A 13,749-nucleotide genomic window follows, 5' to 3' on the forward strand; every position below is an offset into this window, starting at 1 on the left:
CAATCCGTCGCTCCGGGTCTCGCACCAAAGGGGGCGTGCTGTCGATGTTGAGTGACAGCACGCCCCCTTTAGTGATCAGGCCGGGGGGGTGGCTGCCCAGACGGAGGCGTTCCCATGAGAACGCCTACCATTTGGGGGCGGCCCCACGACATCACAAGTGATGTCAGTGGGAGAGCTTTCGGCTCTGTTTGAGCCGAAAGCTCTCTGGGGCTTGCGGCCACGAGACCCTACCACAAGGGTCTCGTCGCAAGCCCAATGGTCGCGATGGAGGCCGCTCCATAAAAAATAAAATGACGCCGTGATTCAGGGCGAGTGCTCTGTCAGAGCGTCTGGCTCTGAATCAGGGCCACTGTGCGCACATTGAGAAGATGGGACAGATCTTCTGCAAATGATTGCTTATCTGTGATAACTCCTAAAGTAAATCTAATTTGCTTTGTCATAGGTATATTCTTCTATAATAGCCATCCCATCAAACAAGTTGATATACTAGGAACTGTTGTCTGTGTAAGAGAAAAGGAAGCTTTCTACAGTTATGGAGGTATTTTTTTTTCATGAATGCATTTGTGTTGTTATAACTTTGATGTAACCGTGTACAGTGTGCAAATAATCCTTCCCTGAGGTAAACAACACTGGCTCATAGATAGGTTTGTGTTCTGATGTCCGTTGTGGCATTGTGTTCCCAGAGGTAAAGCTGCCCACACACCGGTAACGCTGCCTGCTGCCATCTGCAAACCAAGGCGTCTATCGTATCATTGCAATATAGGTGATCTATATGATAAAGATATTTAAACCATAAATCCTGATGTTTCCACAGGATTATTGCAAAATGAATTAACCTGCCTATTAATGCTAGAATGCCGTTGCTGTCGCAGGTATCTCAGGTGTTCACTAAAGTACTGTCCTCATACTTATCTTCGGGGACGGCAAAATGGCCACTTTGGGGTCCACTCAGCATACGGATAATAAAATTTCCGCATTATTTATGTAAATCCCCTATACAGCAATAGGATAATGGAGAAGATAACGCAATTATCTTCTACACTAATTCCCATCTTGCTGAGTACCGCACTGTAGGGATCAGCCATTGATCTCTACAGTGCTTTAACGCTTTTTGCTATTCAGCATAGCAAAAAGTGTTAAATCACTCGATAAATATTTACTTTATGTAACGCCATTTCAGAATGGCGTTATACAAAGAAAATACTTAAATATCCCGAAAATTGCAGGGATAAGGAAATTTTCCCATAAGTCCGTGCAGCATCTTGTAAGCCCGCCCAGTCTCCGTGCCTGCTTCCCAGTGATCGCCGACAGGTAGGTCCAATTAGAGCCTGTTAAACCTCCGTGAAATTGATTTGACATGTGTATACAGGCTTTATATTAGTCTGTATACATGTATATTTATGTACAAATATATTTAACATTTATATATAAATGTTAAATATAAAAGCACATAAATATACATGTACACAGGCTAGTATAAAGCCTGTATACTCATGTCAGTCAAAATGGACAGGCTGGGGCTGTACTTACCCCGTCGGCGGTCACCGCAAGCAGGGACGGAGACTGTTCCCCAGCACATGACTGAGCATGCGCAGAGGAACAAACAGAAGAGATTGTTTTCGGAATCCCGATAACAATGCCTTCTGTGACATCGCAGGGACAGCGTGTTACCGCAACCGCTGTCCCTGCAGAAAATAATGCTGAATAGCAACAATATTTTATCATAATTGATAATTACTCGTGACGATGTTGCCCGATAATATTCTGGGAAATATTGTCATTCTTGCTGAATAGACCCCTTTATAACAATCTGTGAAAAACGTAGCCTCTTTAGAGCTCATCTCTGATAGCTATGCCAACTGAAGATGGCGTTGGCTTCTTAATGGTGGCTTTGTCTTTTATTATTGAAAATAATATGTAGCATGGGAAAAGATAAAGTACCATTGGCATCAGAGCCGGATTAAGATTCCAAGGGACCCAGGACACTTAAGACAAGGGGGCTCCTATAGACTAAAATAAATTTGTGTGTGTAATATATATATATATATATATAATATATATATAGTGTCGGACTGGGTATGAAGGGAAAAGACTGTGGTAAGGGCCCATGCTTTAAAGGGTGTGGCCAGCTTCCAAAGGTGGTGAAGGCAACTACAGCAGAGGCTTGGCTAACCATTATAGAGGACATAGAGGTCTATGTACTAAGCAGTGATAAGAGACAGAGAGGGGTATTCAATATGGGAGTGAAAAGTCCGTGCTGGACTTTTCGCTCCACATCGGAGATTTTCCTGGGATAAAGTATCGGGCGCGCGCCCGCTTTATCCCCGTATTCAATATGAAACCTACGAAAACAGGAAGGTGCGAAGTGGGATCTGCGTAAAAAAACTAATTTTTCCTTGAATAGATTGTAGGAGCCCCCTAAAGCTGTAAAAACATGGGGGATCACTATGGGTACCCCTGTTTTAGCCTGCAAATGAAAGTCGGGGATTTAAATAGCCGCAGCAGGTGTTTTTTCCCGACATTGAAGAAGTTTTGCAGAAGAGCACTTAGGTTATTTTTTTCGGTTTTTTAAGTGGTCCCATCGAATTTGGGGTACATGAAAATGGGTACTAGCATATTTTTATGTCCCTAAAGTAAGTTTTTAAAAATTCTGCAAATATGCACCTGCCGCTAATAGCCTATTCTAGAAAACACCCGCCGCATACTTGCAGAATAGCCCTGAACCCATTTCCCTATTTTTAACACTTTTTTCCCATTTTTTTTTTTCACCCCAATTTTTAAATTAATTTTTTGGGGTGTCCCTATTTTTTTAAAAAACTTTTTTTGTCACAGATATTTTTAAAATATCATTCCCAGGGGTGCAGGCTATTTTTTTTAAGCCTGCACCCCTAAACCCCAATTCTGCACTTTTTTTCGCCACCTATTCAGTGGTGAAAAGTTATCCCCGTTTTTTTTCAAAGACTTTTCGAACCTGCGAAAAGTCTTTGAAATTGAATACAGTGTAAAACCAAAACCAGCGAAAATGACGTAATTTTTTGCGAAATTATCGCAAAAAAAGACTTTTCGCTCCATATTGAATTCCCCTAAGAGTGAAAAGTGATAAGGTACCAGCCAATAAGCTCCCAACTGCCATCTCACAGGCTGTGTTTGAAAAATGACAGTTGGGAGCTGATTGGCTGGTACCTTATCACTTTTCACTCTGTCTCTTATCACTGCTTAGTACATAGACCCAGAGCCTTCACTGATACTATTCCATCTAGCGTTAGACCCATTCCTGGGATATCCAATTCTAGGATCATAGAGACAGGCAGGTCAATGACAGCCGTGTACTGAACGACAGTTGTGTGGTGAACATTGCAGCTGCTCATCCCCAGTCAATATGCATATGGATTATAAAGTCTCTTTTTCTCCTCTATGTTTATTTCTTTTGAGGTTAGCATCCTTGGGCTATTACATCTGCTGTTGACAGTATTATATGTAATTTTAGTATTTCCAAAATAAATCTCTTCCATTTTATTTGATCATGTGTGACGTGGCTTAGGGGTTGCCATTAACTTCCCAGCTTTTCTTCCCCAGCTGATACCATATTATGGTGAGATTCTCACCATTCATATAATATTTAGGGCTATATTTATCTAACGGCTGCTTCTTAAAGCCCATTGTCATTGTTTCTGTCTGCGAAATTTAAAACTGCAAATATATTAACTGCAAAACACACCTGCATTCAATGGGGTTGCTGTTTTAAATTATGCAGGTAATACTCGGGGGCTTAGAAAGGCAGCTGTTTAGTAAATATGGTCCTTGGTCTTCTATTGCGTGATTTAGAGCTTCCCTTGGTAGGATAACTGCACCTTTTATTATTTTTACGTTATGGAGGGATAATATATTCATGGATCCAAAAATCTGTATAGGTACATTTCTTTAGATTTTGTAGAAAAACTACATCCGTTTTTTTCCCCCTTTTACTAGAAGTGTTTAGAGCTTCAAGATTCCATAACAACATTTGTAGATTTGGTTTTTAGGGTTGGGGTTGGTCTGGGGTTAAATCCTAGTATATATTGTCTTTTCATTTAAAGTAGAACTGGTTCTTCTCCCAGCTAGTCAGGATGTAGAACCTGATTATAACTGTATTTATACCAATTGAGGAATTAGAAGTTGTAATGGCTTCTGTCTTTCAGTTCAACTTTTTAAAAAAAAACTTTTTCTGAAACGAAAAAATGTAAACAATTATCAAATTGTTTACAAAGGCAATTGTTTTTACCCATGTTGTGGATAGGAGGGTAGAAAATGTGACTACAGGTTGAGTCTCCGATATCCAAAATGCTTGGGACCAGGGGTATTTTGGATAACAGAATATTCCGTATTTTGGAATATTTGCATATCATAATGAAATATCTTGGAAATGGGACCCAAATATACACATAGAATGCATTTATGTGTTATATACACCTTATACACACAGCCTGCAAGTCATTTTATACAATATTTTCAATAATTTTGTGGCTCAAACAAAGTTTGTGTACATACATGAAATTAATTTATGTTTCATATATACCTTATACACAGAGACTGAAGGTAATTTTATACAATAGACAAAGTTTGTGTACATTGAACCATCACAAATCAAAGGTTTCATTTTCTCAGTCAAACCACAAAAATTCCATATTTTGTAATATTCCATATTTCGGAATATTTGGATATGGGAGACTCAACCTGTACAATGGTATTGCTGCGAAATTAAATATCGTAACTCGTACAAGAAAATCAGCATGCCCTGCTACATCACTGAGTGTTGAGATATGTAGTTTCACAGCAGCTGGAGAGCCACATGTTGACTACCCCAGCTCTAAATACATTCATTTTAAATTGGGGAGGGGGGTCCCCAGAAGTATTGCACTGTGTCTCGACATTTCTACCTTAACATAAGGATTTTTTTCCCTACCTTTCACCTACTCTGAAGCTGCAAATTGAAATCCGCATTAACTCCCATGAAGATGCATATTTCTAGAATAGCAAACATTCGCTGCCTTGGGTTCTTGGCTGACAGAATTGTTTCTCGAGTGTGTAAAAAACTGTTATAGATCAAAAAATGTCACCAAGGTAAAATCTGTCTTAAGCAGCAGAATCAAAGGTAATTCTTCAATGATGCATTATTATCAGCATGACCAGGTAGATTATGTAAATTAATTGCAAATTTGTGATTATTCTCTGCATAGCCACCGTATTGAACACTATAATAATGGAAGCTTGTGACCTTCATACATTTTTCTTTATACTTCCATTAGTTTGGCCTCATAAGAGTACTGTAAAAAGCACATTATCACTGGTCTGGGTCTTTAGTTCTCTCCTTGGACGAATACAATTTGCTCTTACAGCAGATCCAACCCCAATTCCATTAAGCATTAAGATGAGTTTTCCATTTATGGTTTCAGGTAGGCCTATCACTCTTTCATTGTAATTTCTGGTTCAGTTTTCTTTGTCTTCTACCTTGTCCTACAGGGGTCTATTCATCATTGGGGGCTGGGTGGCCCCCAATAATTATGTATCCAACTCGCTGTGATCAGCAGCGGTGTATACAAAATCACTGGAGCAATTCAACATTGCTCCGCTGTGGAGATAGCTGTTCTGGAGATCATCTGGCCCCGAGATCCTGTCACGTCTGACTCTGCGGTGCTAGTGTGCATGCGAATCCTGCATCTGCGGAAGGAGCCAAAAAGCAGCGAATGGATACAAAAGGATCCGTCTTCTTATCCCAGGATTTCCTCCCATAGGGAAGGAGCAGGATCCGGGAATCTGCCCCAACTGAAAATGGCGATAGTATCCGCTGTCAAACTTAGAAATTTTGTCTTTTCAAAGCTTGATTAATTTAGGTCCCCATATTAGTGTATGAGGACAGTGTGCCAGATCGAGACTGAAAGGTAAGCAGTAGATATCCGTGATATCTCCTGCATTACCTTTATATTGAATGGCCCCGATACTTAACCTTTTCACCTACTTTTGTAGAAATGAAGGGATAATGAAAAGACCCCATAGACTGTTTGTTTCGGACATTGGCATGTACAACGTTAAGCTCATCCACCAACGTCCATGCCATCTGCACCACAACAGTTATTCCTCAAGCTAGGGCTGTAATTCATTCCACAGAGCTGCCAATCTTTCATCCAGGGGAGAAAAACTCCTATTTATTCAGCTTATTTAGGGGTTAGCTAGATGAGTGGGATTTGAAATGGCAGACATTGGGCAAGATGTAGCAATGAGAGACATGCGGTCAAACCCCCAAAATGCGGGTTTGACCGCATTTGTCATATGCACCAAGCCGAGTCTTGGATGCAGTGGGTAACGCCATCTTCAGATGGCATTACCCTATAGAAGCCTTTGGGCTTCTATTCTGAGAGTTCTGGGAGAGGGATCAAGTCGGATCCATACCAGCATCCTCCAGGATGCGCGCCGAAAGACGCCCGAGGAACTTCTGGGTCATAGACCCGGAAGTCTCTCATTCGCAAACCGAGGGAGCTGTCCTTTGTGATTTTCTTCGTGCATACCGGTGTAATGAATGCCGGCATGTTTGGGAAGGGTGGCGGATGCATTGCTTCCCTCCCATTGTATCTTCATTAGGTTGTCTAGGTAATGATGGAAAATTAAAAGAACAGCAAGTTTTTGTATCCCCTTGGACTTTGATGGAATTTCTTTGGTATTTCACTGACTGGAGTTGCTTATTCATGTGTTTCATTTTCGTAACTATTCCACTTTTCCACCAAAATCCAGGGTCTGGCCCTGGACACTGAACACAGGATATTGCCGGGGCTTACCTCTGCGGCTCTCCCTATGCTGTGAACGGGACCCCGGGTTGACTGACCCGGCATACCCATTTACACTGAGCATTACCTGGGTTTTACCCACGTAAAACCAGCTTGAGACCCAGGAAGAAATGCCGGCCCGGGATTTTTTTTTTCCTAGGTGCCTTTTTCACTGAATCCTGACCCAGGTTGACACGGCAATAACCCAGGTTTTTGCAGCGGTGGAAAAGGGGTGTTAGATGAAGGAAGATCTTTGCTTTATTGGTGGGAGTACATGAGGCATATGTGCCTACTTGTTGTTACTCTTCCCTCTAGGAGATCTCAGAGGGGGAGGATCAGGGTGCCATTATGGGCAGGCTGGTGATGATGTGATTCATGGTGAAACATATTTGCTCAGCCTCTCTGCAAATTGTGTTTCACAACATCATGCAATGGGGGTCTAATGACATGATTCATCACAAATGGCATTATTATGCCCCCTTGCTTCCCACCTTCTAGGCTAGAGGCTAGATTTTAGTACAAATATTTAGTCAGGTAATTTCGCATAGTTGCAGATTGTGAATTATTTGGTAGAAGAGAAGACAAGTTCCGAGCAATTTGGAGCATCTGATTCAGAATGTCAGCCTGGCTCTGTGCAGGTTTTGCAATAATGCAGTTAGTCAGGAAATGTACGAGGTATATATTGGTGGAAACAGTGTTGTGTGTTGTGGTTTCAGTGTACAACAAACGGGTGATGAGTCAGTGATCCCTGTCTGGAAGATGTGGAAGAAAACCTAAGTTTGTTTTTAGGAGTTGGCCAGTTCACTTGGGTAGATGACACTTCTTTTTAAATTGTTATTTTGATCAGAGTTTTGTATGAGTGTGATGATTTCTGTTGTGGGTTTGAGGCAATGCAGGGGTTAATCGGGATTTTGTATTGGGGGAAGTTGGCTTTTGCTAGTGTGTAGATGCAGACTGATTACCTTTCTATTCTGTCAGCAAACAGCACTGCCTCTGGTTTCCCTGCACTCAAATACCACTTAACTCAATTACATGTATCTGACAAAGCAGTAAATGTCCCCAATTAGGTGGACCCAGTCAGCACTGACTGCATCATTGTATTTCCCCAGAGTAACCTCCTGCCATATATAGTTTTTTTTTTTGAGTATTTACTTGTATCTGAAACGCTGTGGAGCGATACCCACATCACACCCTTATCCAAGTGTTTTTTACAACCTCTCATGTTTTGATGCTGCAACACAGACGCCATTTTGGGAGAGTCAGATCTTAAAAGGCTGAGATTCCTGGATGATATTTTACACATTGTTATGTAGGTATTACCCGTCTACTTTCTTATCAGTTTTCACATAGGTAAAACATCATATTTAGAGAATAATGATCTGTGGGAGCTTGTTAAAATTGCAGTCGGATTCTAGGCCCGCCTCAAGGAAGTACAAATTAGTGTTTTGAAATCCTACCCATCAGTCACTTAAGCAGCATACACACTTGGTGATATTAATGAGCGATTGAACGATTACTACATCATAATCGTTCAATTGCTCATTAATCGTGCACAAATCGTGCACTATAATGTGGGAAACGACCAGCGATGCGCACTCCCGCTGGTCGTTTCCGACATCTATCATCGCTTGAACATGCAGGTCAATTTGCCGATTACAACAGATTGGCCATGTTCAGGGATGAGGGAGGGTGCCTACACTGAACGACATATCATTCAGTGTAGGCACTACAGGGATCAGGAACGACATTACGATGTTGTAATCGTACTGTCTTTGCTATTCGCCAAGTGTGTATGCTGCTTTACACTTGTTTCCCATATCCAGCCTTCATAGCACACTAACAGTACATGTTTTCTCTGTATCCTTGGTGGAGCACAGGGAATTAATAACTGACTAATTATTTCACTTGCGATTGTATGAGGAGACAGGGAAAACATGCACTGTTAGGGTGGATTTAGGAAACTGACTTACACCAGGGCCGAAGCTAGGATATCTGTCACCGGGTGCAAGGCAGCAATTTTGCGCCCCTCCCTTCCTGTACCTGGATTTTGTCCTTGCTCCTCCATAAGACAGTGCACTAGTAAAACTTCCCTGGTATAGTGACTTACATTATTCCACACACCATAATGCCCATTACACATTTTGCCACACACTGTAATGCCTATTACCAAAGTGCCACTTACATATTTGTCCGACACCATTTTATGCCCCACAGTAAGGCTTCTAATTACTTTAAAATTACCTGCTCATTACCAGGGGTTCCACGCTCATTGCCAGGGGGTTTCATGCCCATTGCCAGGGGGTTTCATGCTCGTTGCCAGGGGTTTCATGCTCGTTGCTATGGGTTTATGCTCGTTGCCAGGGGTTACATGCTCATTGCCAGGGGGTTTATGCTCGTTGCTAGGGGTTACATGCTCATTGCCATGGGGTTTATGCTCATTGCCATGAGGTTTATGCTCGTTGCCATGGAGTTGCTTGCTCGTTGCTATGGTGTTTATGCTCGTTGCCAGGGGGTTTTACGGGAGAAGATGCAGCTTTCTGCATATGCAGCTTTCTGCATCTTCTCCTGGCACTTGCACTGGCCTAACAGACACTAGAGGTCCAGTAGGATCTCTAGTGTCTGTCTCCTCCTTGGCGGCGGCCATTTTTAGATGGACGTTTTCTGAATCTGCAGCTCCCAAGCCATCGTGAGTCAGCCCTTTTTCACCCCCCGCATTCCGGTACTCGGTGCACGTGCACCTCTAGCCCCCCCCTAGTTGCGGCCCTGCTTACACACTGTGTGGACAGCCATATTGGGGTCTGGATACTCAATCTGACATAAAATGGCTGCCTCAAATTTGTGTAGGGAACAGTTTCATGTCTCACTATGATTGGTTACTATTGGCAACATCCCCACTTATCCTCTAAGGAAGGCTTGATAAATATCCCCCTGAGATTTTAGCAAGCTGCTTTGTATATATGTACATTTGTATATGTGGGCTGGATATGTAAGTATTACCGGAAGAAATGGTGACCCAACAATAAATTTGGTTGTCTCATTAGCTGGCAACTCCTTTTTATTGTACACAAGCAATACGCCCTTTTTTTGATTTTATTGCCCTCTTGTTATTAGGCCTCATGCCAGGCTGCCCCACCCGACCCTTTTGTGTTCCACATTCTGTTCGACGCCAAGTAAAGTCTGTGTTTCCTGCTCTGTATCCATGTACTTGAATTAAAATAAAGGCAGCAGAGTCTGAGCAGGCTGGTGTGTGGGCAGCAGTAGCTTCACTTACAGGATTAAGTCATTTACCATATTAGACACAAGCTGATCCTAACAGGTCCTGTGTGCATTGGATTTTAATGACTTTCCATGTGTGTCTCTGTTTACTCATTCAGTGGATGATAGCACAGGAGTTATCAATTGTACATGCTGGAAAACCTCTGCACCAGCGGCCATATCTTCTTCAGGTATGACATACAGCTAATAATTGCAGATAACGATGGTTGGGCATTAATGATTCGTTACACATGTGCAATGGGAAAATGGTTAAGAATACCTGAAAACTGCACATTTTCATTAAATGTCTGTAATGTAGGTTGCATATACCTTTTGTGCATTGTGTGCTTACCAGCACACTCAGTTGCACTATTCACACACACTAATGTATAATAAATAAGTATGCTACCTACTAAACTTTTAACTGGAGTGTTATGCGAGAACGAGATATTCATTGTATCTTAAATGTGCCTTTTTAAACATTCATTAGCAGCTGAAAGTGGCAATTCATAAACCACATATAGATGTAATGTGCCCAAAAAGATTAAAAAAAACAAAAACGTTCTATTAGGATAAAATTAACGTTGATTTTTACTTAAGACCAAAACCACAAACACTTTAATCTGACAAAACTTCAATCCGTGGTACATTGTTTCGTTTGATTATTTGTTTTTGTTTTTTTGGTTTTTTTTTAGGGTTGCCACACAATAGCTGTCCTTCATTTTATTTTTTGCCTGTTAAACTGGTTTGGTCTTCATTTGTATTTTTTGTTATTAAATCGGCAAAAGAAAACAAAACACAAAATTGAAAACAATTTTAAAATAATAATGCAAATACAAAGTATATGTGTGTCTAGGCTTAAAGGTGGTTAGTATTTGCTATTTTGCAGTATTTGCTAAATCATCTGGATATAGGCCCTCATTCAGAGCCGCTCGTTAGCGGCAGTACGCTCGTTCCGAGCGATGTTTGCACATCTGCGCATGCGTACGGTTTTTAGTACGCATGCGCGAACCAGTCAGTGCGGCCGAAAATCGTTTGTACGCTATATAGCGAGTGCCTGCTATTTTGAGTGACAGAATGAGGCGTATGTGGGTGGTAACAGGGGATGGTGCTTGAAAATGGGGAGTGGAGATCCGAACGCAGGCGTGCTTAAAGGTCAAAACGGGCGTTTTATGGGTGTGTATATTTAAAACAGCAGCGTCATTGACCACGTCACTGGGTTATTTTAGAGCCAGAACTGCTCGCAAATTTGTGGTAGCAAACACCAACCACAAGAATAGCGAGCAGTTCATACGCTGGTCGATGTACTCGATTAATCTAATAAATAGCGGACATGACGTAGGATGCGAGCGGACAGGGGGCGTTTTTAACAAATAAACGAGCGTATGTTTTGCTCGCTCGTTCAGACTTAGAGGTGTGAACAGACTACAATGTGCGTACGGATCATTTGAATAGCCACCCCTTGTTTTTAAACGAACGACCGCAAATAGCGAACGGCTCTGAATGAGGGCCATAGTTCACAAATTTGACAGATATGCAAGTTTACTGGTCTTGAGGGACTTAATTTATGTATAAAGTAGTCTGTCAGTCACTCTCTGGGAGCTATATGTATGAGGCGGCAGCTTTTGTAAGGCGCTGCTTCTTGGCGTGTCGGCGGCAATGGTGGGTGGTACGGGGCGTGGCAGCGTGATTGCATCATTGCCGAGATTTCCAGCATTGTGAAGCAGCAAGCAGGGCTACGATGATGCAATTCAGTGCGAATCTAGGTCTAGAACTTTGATGTAATGTTTGCATGTAATTTGCTTTTAAAGATTCTATTTACAAATACAAACTGTTACCATACTTATCCGGCTAAACAAATTATTGGGATATTTATGCATTTAGCATTTCCTTATGCAAAACAGGTTGTTGATCACCTTTATGTATTGTGTAGTGTTTAACCCCTCTACTGCTAATAAAAAAAATGTCACCCCTGATTTGAGCCTAACTTGGCACTTTTGGGCTCATTATATTCCGACTTCAGTATTAGTAATGTTTTCTATGCAGCGCACACACAAATCTCACTGTTGTGAGGTGAGTGCTCAGTGAGGGTCCCATAGACACATAGCGTTTGATGACATTTTGTATTTTTATCAGGGTTTTTTTTTAATACGGACATGGGATGATAAGGAGGCAGGGGCAGGGCAATAATGACCTATGAGGTCTGAAAACTCAGTCTGCTCCCAGCCAGCACACACACAAAATTTAGAAGACCCAGGTAATGGTGTGACCAAAATGTAAATGCACCCCCTGGAACTACTGGAGAAAGGTCGGGTTAGTATATACTGGTGTTAGGGTGAAGACTATCGACAAGATAAGTTTGAATCCTCTTGTTCTGCTCCAGAATGCCAGTGTAGGGATTATGGTCAGGTGCCATACTGTACCCTTAGCAATCTGGGCAACACAGTAACAGAAGTCTGCAGAGAAGATTTGTCTATTAAAACCCACCGCTTTACCTTCCCAGCCTAATCCAGGTTTCTGCTTAATGGCCGCCTCACAATTAGATTTAAAATGGGAACTTTGGAGGCCTCCTTTATGCTAACACCTGCAAAGAGTGTTATGTTTAATGCACATTTTTTAATTTCCAAGTAACTTTGAACAGGGAACAAACCATGCTGCACTGCACGGGTGCAAACACATTTATTGTCTGTGCATGCAGGGTAAATAATGGCTGCTTTGCACGGGGCCCACAAATCCTGGACAGCTTTATTTTTACACTGCAATTTCTATTTCAGTTTGGACACACCCCTCTCAAATTTGAATCTCTCTGCACATTGAAAACATACTTGCCTGATCTCCCCGAGAGGCTTCCGAAAATTGGGTGACGCTCAAGGCTTCTTGATGGCCGCCTACCCCCAGATCCCCCCGCCCTGCACCTCCAAAAACACACACACCCCCGCAGCAGGAGGGGGAACAATTACATAATTTGCACTGAATCGCAACGTCATGATGATGCAATCATGTGGTCATGCCCCCGCTCCACCCCTAATGCTGCCCCAAGTCGGCAAGTATGATTTTAAATCTGCCCTACCTGCAGTGCAACATGGTTTTGTCAAGGTGCAGTTTCTTGCTTTTTTTTTTTGCCATGCTCCCAACTCAGACTAGGCCACAAAGTCTCCTGTCACATGGTGTAAATCTTGGAACTATTTACAAGGAATTTACCATTAAAGGTATTATAATAGATAGTAGACCCATGTAGATTTATTTTGAAACCTCTGTGTAAAATCCTGCTTTTTGTAGTCTGAAAAGTTGATTTGAGGCTAAAGCAAGAACTACAGTACAAAGTATTTATTTATGATGGTTATATTAAAAGAAAACAAAAGCCAAAATTACGCACATTTACCTTTCGTTCACTTGATTGCAATTTAAATTTGTTAAAAAAAAACAACACTTTTTTTTGTGGCCATTTCTGCTGGATTTTATTTGTCGCACGAGGAGGTGTAACGTAAACTAATAGTATTCTCTGACATTTTAAAGTTTTCTAAAAGGTATAATTTGTGTGGCTACTGCGTAAAATAATTAATGATGTTGATGTTGGAATGTGACCAGCCAGAGAAGTGCCAAAATAGGCCCGGCACAGGGATGAGGAAAGCCTGGTGAAGGCTGTTTGTATGTCTTCTAAGTTTTGCAGTAAATAAATAACCTTAGATTGTGGGCA

The 13,749-nt window shown here is 41.7% G+C and overlaps 1 protein-coding gene across 2 annotated transcripts in view; it reads left to right on the forward strand.

Annotated features, from left to right (window-relative positions):
- STN1 (STN1 subunit of CST complex) overlaps positions 1–13,749 on the forward strand; it is a 64,813-nt gene that overhangs the window by 23,624 nt on the left and 27,440 nt on the right. For both annotated transcript variants that reach the window (XM_088448736.1, XM_088448735.1), the window contains exons 3-4: positions 443–538; positions 10,172–10,243. In XM_088448736.1, the coding sequence (XP_088304862.1) occupies positions 443–538; positions 10,172–10,243 (168 nt within the window). The remainder of the gene's footprint in view (positions 1–442; positions 539–10,171; positions 10,244–13,749) is intronic.

This window comes from Taudactylus pleione, unplaced genomic scaffold (genome assembly GCF_031769625.1).
Source record: "Taudactylus pleione unplaced genomic scaffold, aTauple2 ptg000464l, whole genome shotgun sequence".
Classification (NCBI taxonomy): domain Eukaryota; kingdom Metazoa; phylum Chordata; class Amphibia; order Anura; family Myobatrachidae; genus Taudactylus; species Taudactylus pleione.